Source organism: Perna viridis, chromosome 1 (genome assembly GCF_037379345.1).
Source record: "Perna viridis isolate PV_CMFRI_1.1 ecotype Kerala chromosome 1, ASM3737934v1, whole genome shotgun sequence".
NCBI classification, from domain to species: domain Eukaryota; kingdom Metazoa; phylum Mollusca; class Bivalvia; order Mytilida; family Mytilidae; genus Perna; species Perna viridis.
The window spans coordinates 15539303-15553237 of NC_142445.1; the positions used below are offsets into that span (position 1 = coordinate 15539303).

Consider the following 13935-nt stretch of genomic DNA (forward strand, 5'->3'; position numbering starts at 1 on the left):
TCACAGATTTTAAAGTCTTTAATACACTTCACCCTGAGTAATTTCTTGCACGACCTCCAAGTACCGGTTGCAATTCAGTGTCTTTTAGTCTGAATCAGGTCAAAGTTTATTACTTGTATAAGGCCAGTTACGTTCCAAAGTTCTTATTTATTGTGTTAAAAAGTAATACAAGTACGGGGTAAAATCCATGTTTTATACTATACTATCAACGTAATGTATATTGGTGATGTTGTTATTTGCTTGTTCGCAACTTTAATTAGGGTGCAGTCGTTTGATTCTCAAGGATGATTAGTATTTCCAATAATCAAAAAAAATAAAATATACAAAACGAAAGTCAATCAATTTAATTCACAAGTGATAAAAGGCATTTTCATTTATATACAATAGTCGAGAATGATCTTTTGTACTGAAAAGACAGTAGAAAAATGAATAGATATGGTGAAACGCAATATTCCCCTAACTAGTACTATTCATGTTGAAAAATATTTTGTATCTTTGTTGTTTCTCCGAGTACATGCATATGCCTTCTTTATCACCGTAACATAGGATTTATTGAGATATATTAGAAAAGGTTCGAACACAATAAACAACAAATGTCGGCTGTATGAATTACAGCGTTAGTAGGTGTGCCATGTATTTTTCTTACGTTGAACAGGTGAGGGTGGACTAAATGTAGTGTAAAATAATCATAATAGTAGTAAATCTCGTATTTATTACTACATACAATATTTTTATGATGAACTAATCAACATAGTCATACATGATTTCAGAATCACTATCACCATATCTTTCTTGGCAAATCATGTCTAACACGGCAGTTTGATAAATATTTTCTTCCAACTCATCAATATATCCTTCAGAATCACAATCATACTCATATACACGGTAAACCATATATTATCCTACCATTTTATCATTGGTCTTTGGTTCTGAATCGTCCGCAGAAGTATTAGACTCGTTGTCATTTTCGTCAACGTATGAATCCATGTCATCAAAATAAGAAATCATGTGGTCATATTCTGAATTTTCATCAGGATTATAAGTTTTGAAGCCGTATTCTTCATTGTAATATTTTTCATTTTTTTCTCTTTTGCAATCCACCGGGCTTCTTTGTATTCTCTTTCCTCTTCTTTCTCTTTTCGATATTCGCTTATTCTGTGTTTTTTCAATAGAATCTAAAGAATTTTCAGAATCTGACAATTCTTCGTCGTACTCTCAGAGTCTTCACTCAAACTTGATTCGTCTCCGTCCGTAGATTCCTCTTCATTTTCTGTACTGTCAAAATTTTTACCTAAGCGACCATATTCTAAAACCTTAAAAAGTTAAAATCTTTATTTTCCGCTTCTCTTATTTCTTTAACAATTTCAACATGTCATTTGAATCTGTTTTAAATTCCTCTTCAGCAGAAGTCAGTAGAGTGTCAGTTGGAACTTTTCTAAAGACCGGGTATGGTATCCAAGGGACCACAGATTCCTAAGTGATGAACTTTTTATTCGATAGTTCCGGTTCATGGAATGATATAATTTTTTCTTCTATAAATCTTGGTCGTTTTGTTCCGTAGCCCGATGAAAATTTGTTGACAAGTTTTCGTTTTCTTGAAGCTGCAGTTAAAAACCACGGTATTTTAACATGCATATAACCGGGTCTTTAAAATGAAAATATGTGTTTCTATATTCAAAATTTTAGTACAGTGCTGTGTTTACACTTATTGACAACGTTTCTGTTTTTACCACTGATTTGTATTTTAATTTACATATATATGAATTAGATAAACAGACAATGATATTCTCTTTACTTTCTTTCACTTCGTTATGGCTGTTTTCATGTGTCACTGAGACTTTAATGCTACTGATGTTATGACGCCATATGCCACCAGGATCCCTTCCTCTGTATATCCTGACATCTACTCCTCCGTTTTAGTGGTTCGTTTCCGAGAATCGAAGCTAAAAACTTTATTAACCAGTTTTATCACATTCCTAGTTTCTCTAAGTGTCTGAAGATCCACAATCTCCTATTGTCCGCTGTCCACCATTTTACGTTTTCTTTCATTACATTTATATTTTGCATGTACCGTCAGCTAGCTGATCTAATGTTTTTCCAATTGTAGTATTTCAACATCAATATCTGAACATGTATCGTGTTTGTCCTCTAAATCGTCGAATGAAACTTCGTTGTTTGATATATATTCAATTAACACTCTGATAATATCATCCGGGTGAAAACTATCATTGAGAAGAGAGGCTGTCTTAAAGTAATCGTCGTCGTCGTCGGATCCTTGGTCTCCGTTGCGTAATTTACATTGATTTGCTGCACTCTCTGATTTGTCGTCTCCAGCTTCAGTCCCTATCGAATATATCGTAACCAATTCCTTTATTTCTGAAAAAAATTCATAAAGAAATGCATCTCTGATCCTTTTCACCAGATGAACTTTCTCCTGTCGTGAAAGTATTACTTGTTGGTGTTCAAATTGCGATGTAATATCCATATTTATATAAACTGCAATTATAGCTTTACATAAAAATAGTCACCATGCAACGTTTCTTCCTAAAACCTAAAAGAAATAGTGTCTGCTTCTAGTATATAATTAAGACTTCTTCCATCCCAGTTAAAAGAAAACGGCACCATATGTCCGTTTAAAATCATAACGTCGCTTTTTTTCAAAGTTCTGTCAATAAACTTGTGATTTATACAAAAGTTTTGTTTTACTGTTTAATTTGGTTTTAGGCTATTTTGGGAGCTTTGTAATTTTTTAAATAAAAATAATAAGGAAAATTCAACATTCCATTTAAATACTAAAATAATGTTTAATCACACATATTCAGTATTTGTCCTCTGTTCAAGTTTACTTTAAAAAAAAAAAAACATTAAAAAAAAACGAGAAACTGTATCTTTTAAAAAAACACACATTTGACTACTTGCTGGCCTATTCCTTCACTCTTGTGAATATGAATCTGACTATGGCTGATCTGATCTGAAAGAAAGAACATTGTTTGGTTAGATCCTTTAATCTCAGTTTCCGCTATATAGATGACGTATTATCGTTAAACAATACTAGTTTCTGGGATTTTATACATCGAATCTATCCCAAAGAACGTGAGATAAAGGATACTACAGACACTGTGAAGTCAGGCTCATATCTTGCCTTACACTTAGAGATCGATGGTAAAGGAAAGCTATTGACCAAACATACGACAAATGTGACTTTTCATTCAGTATTGTCGAATTTCCTGTCATCTGTGGCAACACCCCTTCAGCTTCTGCGTACTGAGTTTTCATATCTCAACTCATACTTTATTCCAGATTTTTTGTATCGCGCTAGTCTTCTTACAATTCGGCTTCTGGAACAGGGATATATTGTTACAAGACTGAAGTCATCACTACAGAAATTTTATGACCGTCATCATAAACTCGTGGATGGTTATGTTGTAACCATCTGCACCATGAAAACTGATTTGTTCCACGTGTCATAGTTTTTTCTTTCCTCTTTCGTCTACCCCGGACTTGACTTTTTATGACCAACTCGGTGGGTGTTCCTATTTTAATATTAATTAAAGAAAGAGGTGATACAGGATAAAATGTCACTTGTGGCACCTAGTCAGCATAAGACTTAAACTATTATTTACATTTGATTCTCAAGAATTCTAGCTTTTCCGATTGTTAGAATTTTCATTATTGACTAGTTCAGATCAATATATCTATTTCGTCATTTATAATAAGGACAAAATTGAGCAATAATTTTCCGACTCATTGATTGAGTTTTATACAGTAATTAAACAATAGGCTAAGAGTGTTGTAATATGGCATGAATCTTAGTAGTTTATTTGCTCGACCACATTATCCACTTAATCAGAATTTCTATAACTTTGATTTTTTTCCTTAAAACATTTCTAGACATACGATTTTTAAAATTTAGTTTCTTTATCTGAATTGTCATGGAAACTCTATGGTTTGTCCTATTTTTGGTCATGACTTGAATTCCTGTTTTTATATATTCTATCGTAGTTTTGAAGCTATACCCTTCTAATAAACGTCATTTCTTTGTTTCTCTTTTTGTGTGATTCGTATACCATTTTTTAATTATATCTTTTCCCATTTTTTTTATTTCTCGTATAATTTTATTTACAATCGAAACTAAGATATTTCCGATGTTTCAAAAACCTTCACTGAACTCGGAATCTTCACCGTGTTTGTCAGATATATCTTTTGATACGAACACTCATCAGTAACATCAAACATTCAGGTTGGTGCACACGTAGTCACCCAATCTCTGTGACATTAACTATCCATTATATCAAATTCGATTTAATACAATAACAGATCTGTTTTATTATTAATATAAGCTACGAAATCCTCAATCCTCGTCTACTTGAAAAATACTTCCATATTCCTATTATTCAAACGATCTCGTTAATTTGATTTGTTCTCGATCATTTGATTCGTCATCATTTCCATTCATAGACGAAGCAACTTCCTCATTGTACATGTCTTTTCCATAGAAACTATAATCGCAATCCAAACACTTTTCATATATTTGAATCAAGTTTGTTTCTTCTATTAGTTCATTGATATAATCGATTGTACTTTTGTCTTCAACAGAAACTAACGAAGAATTAGATAATAATTCACTATATCCAACATCATTACTTGAACTTGAGTCCTCTGCGATTACGGAATTGTACATTTCATTATTTGATAAATATTCCTGTGTCCCTTTGTCGTTGGATTCAGTTTCTGTGTTGTGTGAAGAACATTCGTTTAATAAACTATTGGAATTGGTTTCAAGTGGGTATGGGTTCGAAAATAATGGTTCTAAGTCCTCTATGTCTGAAAAGTTTTCTTCGATGAATGCTTGTCTAATCCTTTTCACAATTTGAGCTTTTGTGTGTCTCGTAACCATTGCCTTTTCAGCGTCGATGAGTGAATTCTGAATTCTGAAATCTATATTCTGATCCATTGAAACCAATTTCATTCGATTTTAGAAGAGGAAGTGCTTTATTTCTGTTCATCAAAAACGCCCATTTCACACTACAAGTCAATTATTTACATTGGAACACATTTTTTCCAGTTTTGACAATTTACTGTCATGTTTTGTTTCTCAAATAAACAGTTTATTTACATGTATGTTATTTATATTGATGTTTTCAAATGTCTATTTCCTTATTAGAATCTATTTGAGGATACTATGCAAGTGATATTTAAATAGAAACAAGGAATGTCCCTGATTATTTTAATTGCACTTTAGGAAAAAAAACAACTGATCCTTTGATTTGGTTTTTTGATTTTATAAATCATCGTAGGTATCAGTTTATCTGGTTGAGAAAAAAAACATTTCGTTGGATATAGAAATTCGTGGTTAATGGGTCAATACGATCAATAAAAAATTGCAGTTTTAAGTTGTCTGCATTTCTGGTGAATATATCATCAAGCAGAGCTATTTTTATTCAAGATTTAAAACGATTTTTTGGAAACACCGTGAAGAACAACTTAAGATTTAATTCCATATTACCCTTTTTTAAAAATGGTTTCCAGTATGTGATAATGAAACCATTTTTTTAAACGCAAAACCGGGCCCTTCATAATAAACAAATACGTAAATTCCACCATGATGGCATATAATCTACTACCGTCCCCAAGTCTCAAAATCAACGCAAAAGACGCAACAGACATTTCAAATGAAGAAACAATCCTGACAGTCGATATTATATTACTGTTATCAGTCTTTCTTCACACCACATTACTGAAGATGAAACACTGTTAATATCTTAAGGCCTTAATTTCTATTTCTATCCAGATCCTGGTCCATCTTAACCGAGGAACTCGACAACTTTGTAAGAAAATGATCAAGGAGTACTTCCGCTTCAAGGGGAGTTAGGAGAAAGAGAGTGTGTGAGATTCAGGGTATAGGTTTATAAAGAAAAGTGAGTGCGTCCCTCAGGAGAGCAAAATTTTAATTTTTAATTTTAGAAATTTTATAAATAAATTTTGATGAAATTTGATGATTAGAACCGAAATATTGAACATAGACAGTAACTGGGACTGGGCAACAGTAGAACGCGCTACCCATCAAGATCTAAAACCAATAAATATTTCATAATAATGCCTACAGACAAAGATAGTGCAGTAGAGGTCATGGATTAAATCCGCCTATATTAAGAAAGCCGATCATCAACCTAAAGACAACCGTTCTTATACTACACTAAATACAAGCCTCACTCAAATATTTGCGCATATGGAGGAAACCAAATTTGAATTAAACAAAATGCATGAAATTGACCGCATTTACATATAAACAATTGAATATCTGTAACCTGTAGATTCAAAATCTGGTCGATTCTATCTCCTTCCCTAAGTGGACGATCCATGTAGACTTTTAGTCTCTGCAAATGGTCATCCTACCAAAAAAATCGAAATTCATGGACCTCCATACACGCCAACTTGTTAAAAAATAAAAGGTACCACTGATTAATTACAAACAAATACAGGCTCTGAATCGTCTTCCTTTCAACGCCACCTAATTCACGATAGACGTTACCATCATTTCTCATACTGATGGTATCGAGGCTTGTATGGACGTGTGAGATTCTCGGGAGATCAGGATGTCAAACTTCCATCTACTGACTGCCCGGTCACATTTACAAATAAATGACACAACCACTGGAACTAAAATGACTCTATCTATTGCTATTATATTGATTGGAAAATCTGAAACAGAACTCTAAAGAAGTAACACTGAATAATTTCAACACACATGCTAACAATCGATATCCTTTAATCGAGTTCAGTCATAAAATATCTGCCACAACCATCACATTTCTCGATACTTCCAGCACTCTATAATTGATGTTATATGTTATATATATTTGCTTTTAAGTTTTTGGCTTAATTTATCTAGTGCTATATATGTGATTTTAAAAATGTGGAATATAAATATAGTTGTTTTAATTGGTCATTGTTATTAGCGATTAATAAATATATGTTTACAATGTATAATTACAATAAATTAACATCGCATTTGCACTTTTGCAGTTTTACGTTACAAAAAAAAAAATACGTGACCGTAACGGTGAATATTGACGAATGTCAATATACTGCAAAAAAAGTATTATTAACAAACACCGTGATGAAAAGAAATATAACTATACAAAACATGGAAGAACTTCATATTTTTTTTTATTATTCCGTGTGAATGTAAGGCACTCAAGAGTTCTCTTCCGCTTCATCTACTGTGGATCGCTCAATATCATGTTCATTTGCGCAATTATGATTTGCACAAGGTTGAAATCCTTGAGACATTGGTTTGACACTTATAGGAGTAAAGGCTTATTCATAAGCGTTCAGACGTTGCTTGGATTCGTCAACATACTGGAGGCCAGAGACGGGGCAGTAAGGCAATTATCACTTTTGCACTCTTGCAGTTTTACGTTATATTTTTAACCTTTCCCCGTGACCGTGCTGATAAATATTGACGACTAAAGCAGCTCTTCGCGGCATTTACACTTTGTCACCACAAAAGCGAATCGCGCGCGCCTGGAGTCAAGTTCTGCCCGTAATAACAGCTTACACAAAGTATACGGCTGTCTGAAAAACAAAAATACCAATCATATATTTTGCAAATTTCTATATGCTGTACAAAACCTTGTACCGTAACAGGCTATCCAAAGCGTTGAACTACGATGTTCTTTTGGAAACTTGCTTTTATGGTATTGTGGTTATATCCCCTTATCATTTACACTTGGGAAATTTAGAGTAAGAATTTTACTCTTTTATTTGAAATTCTTATTTTTATTTTATTAATTTTTATTGAAATGTAAAAGATATTTTTTCTTTTGCTCAGCGATGTGTGGTGTAGAGTCATGCCATCTCTGGCTTGGGAACAGACTCATTTTTTTAAATCTAAAACAGATGGCGCATCAAAAGTCCTTGACACTGAAGATTCATTCCATGTATTGCACTTGGAAGAGCTTGTTGGATTTGGCTTTCCATATTTTTGGCTCTGAGAACATCTTGTAATATAGTTTATCATTTTGTTTAGATCATCCAGTGTATTTGATTCCAATGCTACTTCTATAAACACATGTACAGCATACCAATATTTGTAATATTAATATGATTGGTATTTTTATATTTAGCGAACACAGGGTCGATGTCATTGCTGGTGGAGGAAAGGTCCCTGAGAGTGTTCACCATCCCAGAGGTCAGACTTACCTGACCCGATTTACATAACAGATTATTCGCTTATATTTGCAGTATTACAAAAATGCAAAAGCTCTAAGAATACTGAGGATTTATGTCTTGTATCGCACTTGGTAGAACTTTTCGGTGCTTGGTTTGGCTTCCTGTTTCTATATTTTTGGCTTCGAGTTCTTCTTGTATACAGTTTTTGTTTGTATTTTAGATCTTCCTATGCATTTAATTCAAATGCCGCAGGTGACCGGTTACTCCTTGAAACACGTGTACAGAATATTGTAATTTGCAGTATAAAAATGAGTGGTATTTTGTTTCTATTTTGGAAGTGGAATATGGTCTTTTGGATTAATCTTTCATTTTGTATGTAAAAAAACGGACATCAGTTTCGACACCGTTTTTTCTGAAATACAACGATATTAGGTATATATATAGAGTTTTATTCTGTAAATTTCGATTAAAAAGTGTTGAATCCAAATTTTAAAACTATTAATAAAAATTTCTATCACTTTTTAGAACAGCTAATCAACATAGTCATACATGATGTCAGAATCACTATCATTCTGTAAATCCTTGCAAATCATATCTAAAACGCCTGTATGGTTATAGATATTTTCTTCAAAGTCATCAACATATCCCTCAGAATCACTATCATATTCTTTTACTCGGTAAACCATATCTAGACCTACGATTTTATCTTTAGTGTATGTTTCTAAATCGGCACTAGAACTTTTTGATTCGTTGTCGTATTCGTCATCTTCTGAACTCATGTTGTCATATTCTGAACTTTCACTACGATTATAGGTTTTGAAGCTATATTCCTCATTGTAATATCTTTCATTTCTATCTATCTCCTTCGTAATTCGCATGGCTTCTTTTAATTCTCTCTCTTCCTCTTTTTCTTTTTCTCTTATTCTATGCTTTTCAGCAAAACCTGTATCATCATCAGAATCAGAAAATATTTCGTCCTGTTGGGAACCATCACTCAAACTTGATTCGTCTTCGCCAAAAGATTCTTCGTCAGGAAAGTCAAAAAGATTAGCAAAGTTCTTAATGTGTCCCCAATCCTTAAATTCTTCCCCTTCTGATTCTGTCAGCTCTTTTACAATTGGAATGGAATCTAAATAGTTTAACATTTTAGAATATGTCTCATATTCACTATCCATATCGTCTTCTTCATTTACTTTTTTCTCTTCATTGTCAAAAATACATAATTCATGCCTTTGGTTGTATTCATGAGTTTTACATTGATAGACATTTAAATAAGTACTTCTAGTAGCATATTTAACGGCATCTGTTGAAAGGTTAACATTATTCATTGAAGTGAAAAGCGAGTTGTTCCAGATTGGAACTGTTCTTACCAGAGGGTATGGAATCCAGGGTACAGTAAATTCCTCAGTGAAGAACTCCATACTTAGAGGTCTGCGTTCATAGTAAGTTTCACGCCGTCGTTTTCTTTGGCTCCCATGAGCTATATCCTGATCAATAAGTTTTGGTCGTTTTGGGTGGGAAAATAATGGAAAGAAATCGACATATTCATAATTTGTTATTACTTTATTCAAATTCTGATGGTCCGTTGGCTTATTCCGTGGGAAAACAGCCATTGCCTGTTTCGGAAAAGAAAGAACTGGTTTAGTACTTTTATTCAGCAGCATTTTTTCGGTTTTTACTGGTGGCATGCTTATTACTACATTTGGCGGTATAACCGACACGCCAATATTTGTCGCTGGCTCGAGTGTAGGCTTATTGGGTGTAGTTAAATTGGCAATTGACATAATACTATTATTTTTTATATTTTCTCGAAATTCTGGTTGAATATTTTCCTGTTTTGGTTTGAACCTTAATGCTTTTAACCTTACGATGCCATTTACCACCAGGATCCCTGCCACGATATATCCTGACATCTACTCCTTCGTTTGTAGTGGTTCTTTTCCGGGAATCGATGCTAAACACTTCATTTACTTCAATTTTCTCACATTTTCCAAGTTCTTCTAAATGTCTGAAAATCCATAATCTTCTATTGTCAGCGGTCCACAAACTTCCCGTTTTCTTTCATTACATTTATTCGAGGAATATCTGTTATCTTACAGGTACCAAGAACCAATTGATCTAAAGTCTCTCCTATTAAGGTACACCGGTGACCAGTTCGTCTTCCAAACTTATTCCCTATGGAATTTTGAGTGAAGTAAAACTTTTTTTCATCATAACAACGGTTAAGATGGCCAAACTACTTTCACTCTAAGAACTGGAACGCAAATCGAATTTCTCCATAATACATATGATTTCACATGTATCGTGCAACACACGCATATACCTGCTATGGTTTCACTGGCCTCTTCTGTGCTTGAATTTGCTTCTTTTAAGTGTCATCGATAATGTGTAATAGGTTGCGTTGCCATTTTAAACAAATAAATACAGGTTTTGAGAAAATCTACTTTCGGTATTGAGGGTTAAAACATACACATGATACATTTAAGGAAGAAATAACCTCAGTCCCGTGGTGCACACTAAATAACCTGCGTAGCAGTTTATTTTCAAGTGTGTGCCATACACGGGCATTGAGGTATAGAAAATTTCTCGTCGGTCAATGGAGGCTTATAGACTAATGCCCTTTTTCATAGTTTAGTAGGGCTGTTTCACGTTTCATATGCACTTTCTTCTCTATTGTCCATAAGGATGTTTACTCTATTCGGTTTAAAATACCATATTTTATTGAAGAAGTTTGTAAATGCCACTAATGGCTAACAGCCAATTCAATATATGGTCCTTACTTTCAATATTAATTTGCTCATTTACCACAAAGCTTCTTTGTTTATTGTCAACTGTGCCATGTGTACCTATGTGTAATCTTACCTATACCCTTTTACATATATAATGCTACATATTTAAACATATGTAATTGGAATTATTGACATAAAGCGAGGGAGAAACCATTGTTAACTCAACCATCCTAAAAGCAGCCTGAAAATCCAAAACAATTTTCAGAATTAACTGCATTCAATTGTTCATGTATTCATCAAAACATTGCAAATGCAGAATAATAATTGTTAATTGTTTCAACATAATCCAAATAAAATACTGGTTCAGGAAAATGCTCGTCCGTTTTGGGAAAAAAAATGTGTTAACAGTTTTAACAAAAGAATGCCCGGAATTGTGTTTGTGAAATACGTTTTCACATATATTAATTATCCTGAAGTATTTTGGGAAGACAAAAATATACTTAGGGATAATGGTTTAGCATTGTCTTACCATTTAAGTTATTAATTATTATCATTTTAACAGAAGTCTGTCGCTGTTTTGACGTCTACATTTTCCGCCAAAGAAGAGTTATCGTTCTTTTGGCGTATATTAATTATTATACCAGGACTGGTTAGATGCGGGTTTAAATTCCGTGTTTTGAGTAAATTAGTCTTGTTATAGAATATTGTTGTATATAGTTATGTTTTATTCGTTCTGCATATTTGTCAGTCGCGTCAGGGTTGTGAACGTCTTTTATTCCGCGAAATTAGTGTATTGCGGGAAATTTCATGCGTTGTCCTCAACAATCTGACGTTGGTGTTTCTACTGAAAATAAAGTTGGAAATTGGAAATTCGACTGTCCCAGGGATCGGCTGTGTCGTTCCCTTGACCTGTTTATTTGCCACGTTTAGACTTGTGGATATTTATATAGTCAGCAGTAAGCTTTATAGCTCTTTTTATACACATCTTCCTGTATTTCAAGTGTTTTAGACGGTGAATTCCGTAACGCTTTTACTTGATGGTGTTGTTTTTGTTAGCCCAACCCCGGCCTAGATTTGATATTTTATTATTATCACTGATAATTATTTAGTGTTATATTTATACTTTTGTCTAAATTACTGACATTATGCAGGTTCTTTGACTTGGGTAACGGAATTTGTATATTGTTTTTGGATTGTCAAAATTATATTCCTGTATAATAAACTATTCATTTTTATACGTGTTACATGCAGCTTCTACGCCCATCAGTTTCTGATTATTTCGTAGATTTCCGCTCGGTTTCCTTGTTTTACAATATTGGTGGCAGCGGTGTACGTACCCAATTCTCATCAGTTTGTGTAGCTATATTTGACTGACGATTTTTGTAAAATAGTAGTTGCTGCATGGTTTTTCAATGCTGAAGGACTGAATTGTTTGATGCAATACCTCTTAACTGGAACGTGAATTCGTTTAGTTGAGAGTAAATTTGACTTTTTTGTATTCGGAAACTGAACAGTTTTGAATACGTTTGGGTAGAAAATTCTACCATAGTTTTTTTTTTCTTTTAAGAGAATTAGTTGTAGAAATTGAATAGTAAAATAGTTCAATAATTATGGCGGATAGTTCTGTGGCTCATTCTAGTTCTCGTACTGGTGTTGTTACTAGATCTCAGTTTTCAAAAAAGGGGGAAAATATAGTATATGAGATGGGAAACTTTGACAATATTTCTCAAGCTGAGATATCACAGTTGGTAAGTAGTCACAGTAGTGGATCACTTCATAAGAAATGTTTAAGTGAAGGTGCATTAAATATAACCAGTTCTGAGGTAAATACAGAGTCTAGTGATGTTAGACAAGAGAATATGAAGCTCAAACAGCAGTTATCAGATGTAAGTAATCAACTAGCTCAGACAGAAGATAGTCTAGAACATGCTGAGCACGATGTATCAGAGACAAAAAAAGAACTTTTTGACACTATGCAGAGTTTGTTGAAGGTTACAAAAGACGTGTCAAATTATGAAAAGCTCTTGAATGATGCAAATGTGCAAAATTGGCATTTGAAATAAGACATTGAGAAGGTAAAAACTGAGAAAATCAGGTTGCAGTACGACATGAAAAAAGATCTTGACCAGGTAAAGAATGAAAATGTCAAACTAGAATACGAGATGAAAAACAAAGATTCAGAGATACAACGTCTGACATTAGCGTTGAGAAATGTGTCAAGGGCAGGTAATTGGAGTGCCACTGAGAATAGTAACTCAGCATTACAGAGAAACGATGGTGCACAGAGGGTAGATTATGGTCACGGAAATGAGTTTTATGATACTAGGGGTTACATTCAGACAGGTATGGGTAACCATAGTAGCAGTATTAACAGTTACGAAACCATAGGAACTAAGCTTTCATCCTCACGGGATTCAGGTAGTGTTAGTCATTCAGAGGAACCCAAGTTCAGACTGCCATATTTTAATGGTAAAAGTGATTTTCAGAGTTTTTGGGCTATCTTTGAGATTGGAATAAAAAAGTTCAATTGGGACAATGACAAGCAATTAGAACATCTTATGTGTTGCTTAAAAAATGAAGCTTTGGTATTTGTGACCAAATTGCCTGTACCTGTAAAAGGTAATATCAGAAACCTTTATACTGTACTGGACCAGAGATATGGTGATTTTCTGTTACCTGAGCACTATCGGGAACAGTTAAATCAGGTAAAAAAAGAACAGTAAAGAAACCATGATTGAGTATGCAACCAGAGTAGAGGAGATGGTGAATAAGGCATATCCAGAACTAAGTCCGCCTCATTTAGTGACCACACTTACTATTGAGCATATTTTAAGAGGGTTGATAGATCAGAACCTATCATATGAGGTAAGAACAAAACAACCAAAGACAATTGATGAAACCTTGCAACTCATAACCTGGCATGAGTGTTGTAGAAATGGAAACAAACGCCAATTGAGTATAAGGCAAATAGAGGAAGATGACTCTGGTGAAATTAGAAAGGTTGGTAACAGTAAGCAATTTGTCCCAGAAG

General features: G+C 33.7%; 1 protein-coding gene across 2 annotated transcripts; it reads right to left on the minus strand.

Moving 5' to 3' along the window:
• Positions 1 to 1071: 1071 nt before the first annotated feature.
• On the minus strand, positions 1072 to 13722 carry LOC148627428 (uncharacterized). Of its 2 annotated transcripts, XM_088572883.1 has the most exons (3): positions 10044 to 13722; positions 2906 to 9791; positions 1072 to 2376 (listed from the first exon to the last, which is right to left on the minus strand). In XM_088572883.1, the coding sequence occupies exons 1-2, from the start codon at positions 10086 to 10088 to the stop codon at positions 8706 to 8708; spliced, it is 1131 nt and encodes a 376-aa protein (XP_088429009.1). In that variant the 5' UTR covers positions 10089 to 13722; the 3' UTR covers positions 1072 to 2376; positions 2906 to 8705. The 2 variants fall into 2 exon arrangements, with proteins under 2 accessions (XP_088429009.1, XP_088429001.1); XM_088572875.1 differs by having other exon boundaries at positions 2906 to 13719.
• Positions 13723 to 13935: the final 213 nt, after the last annotated feature.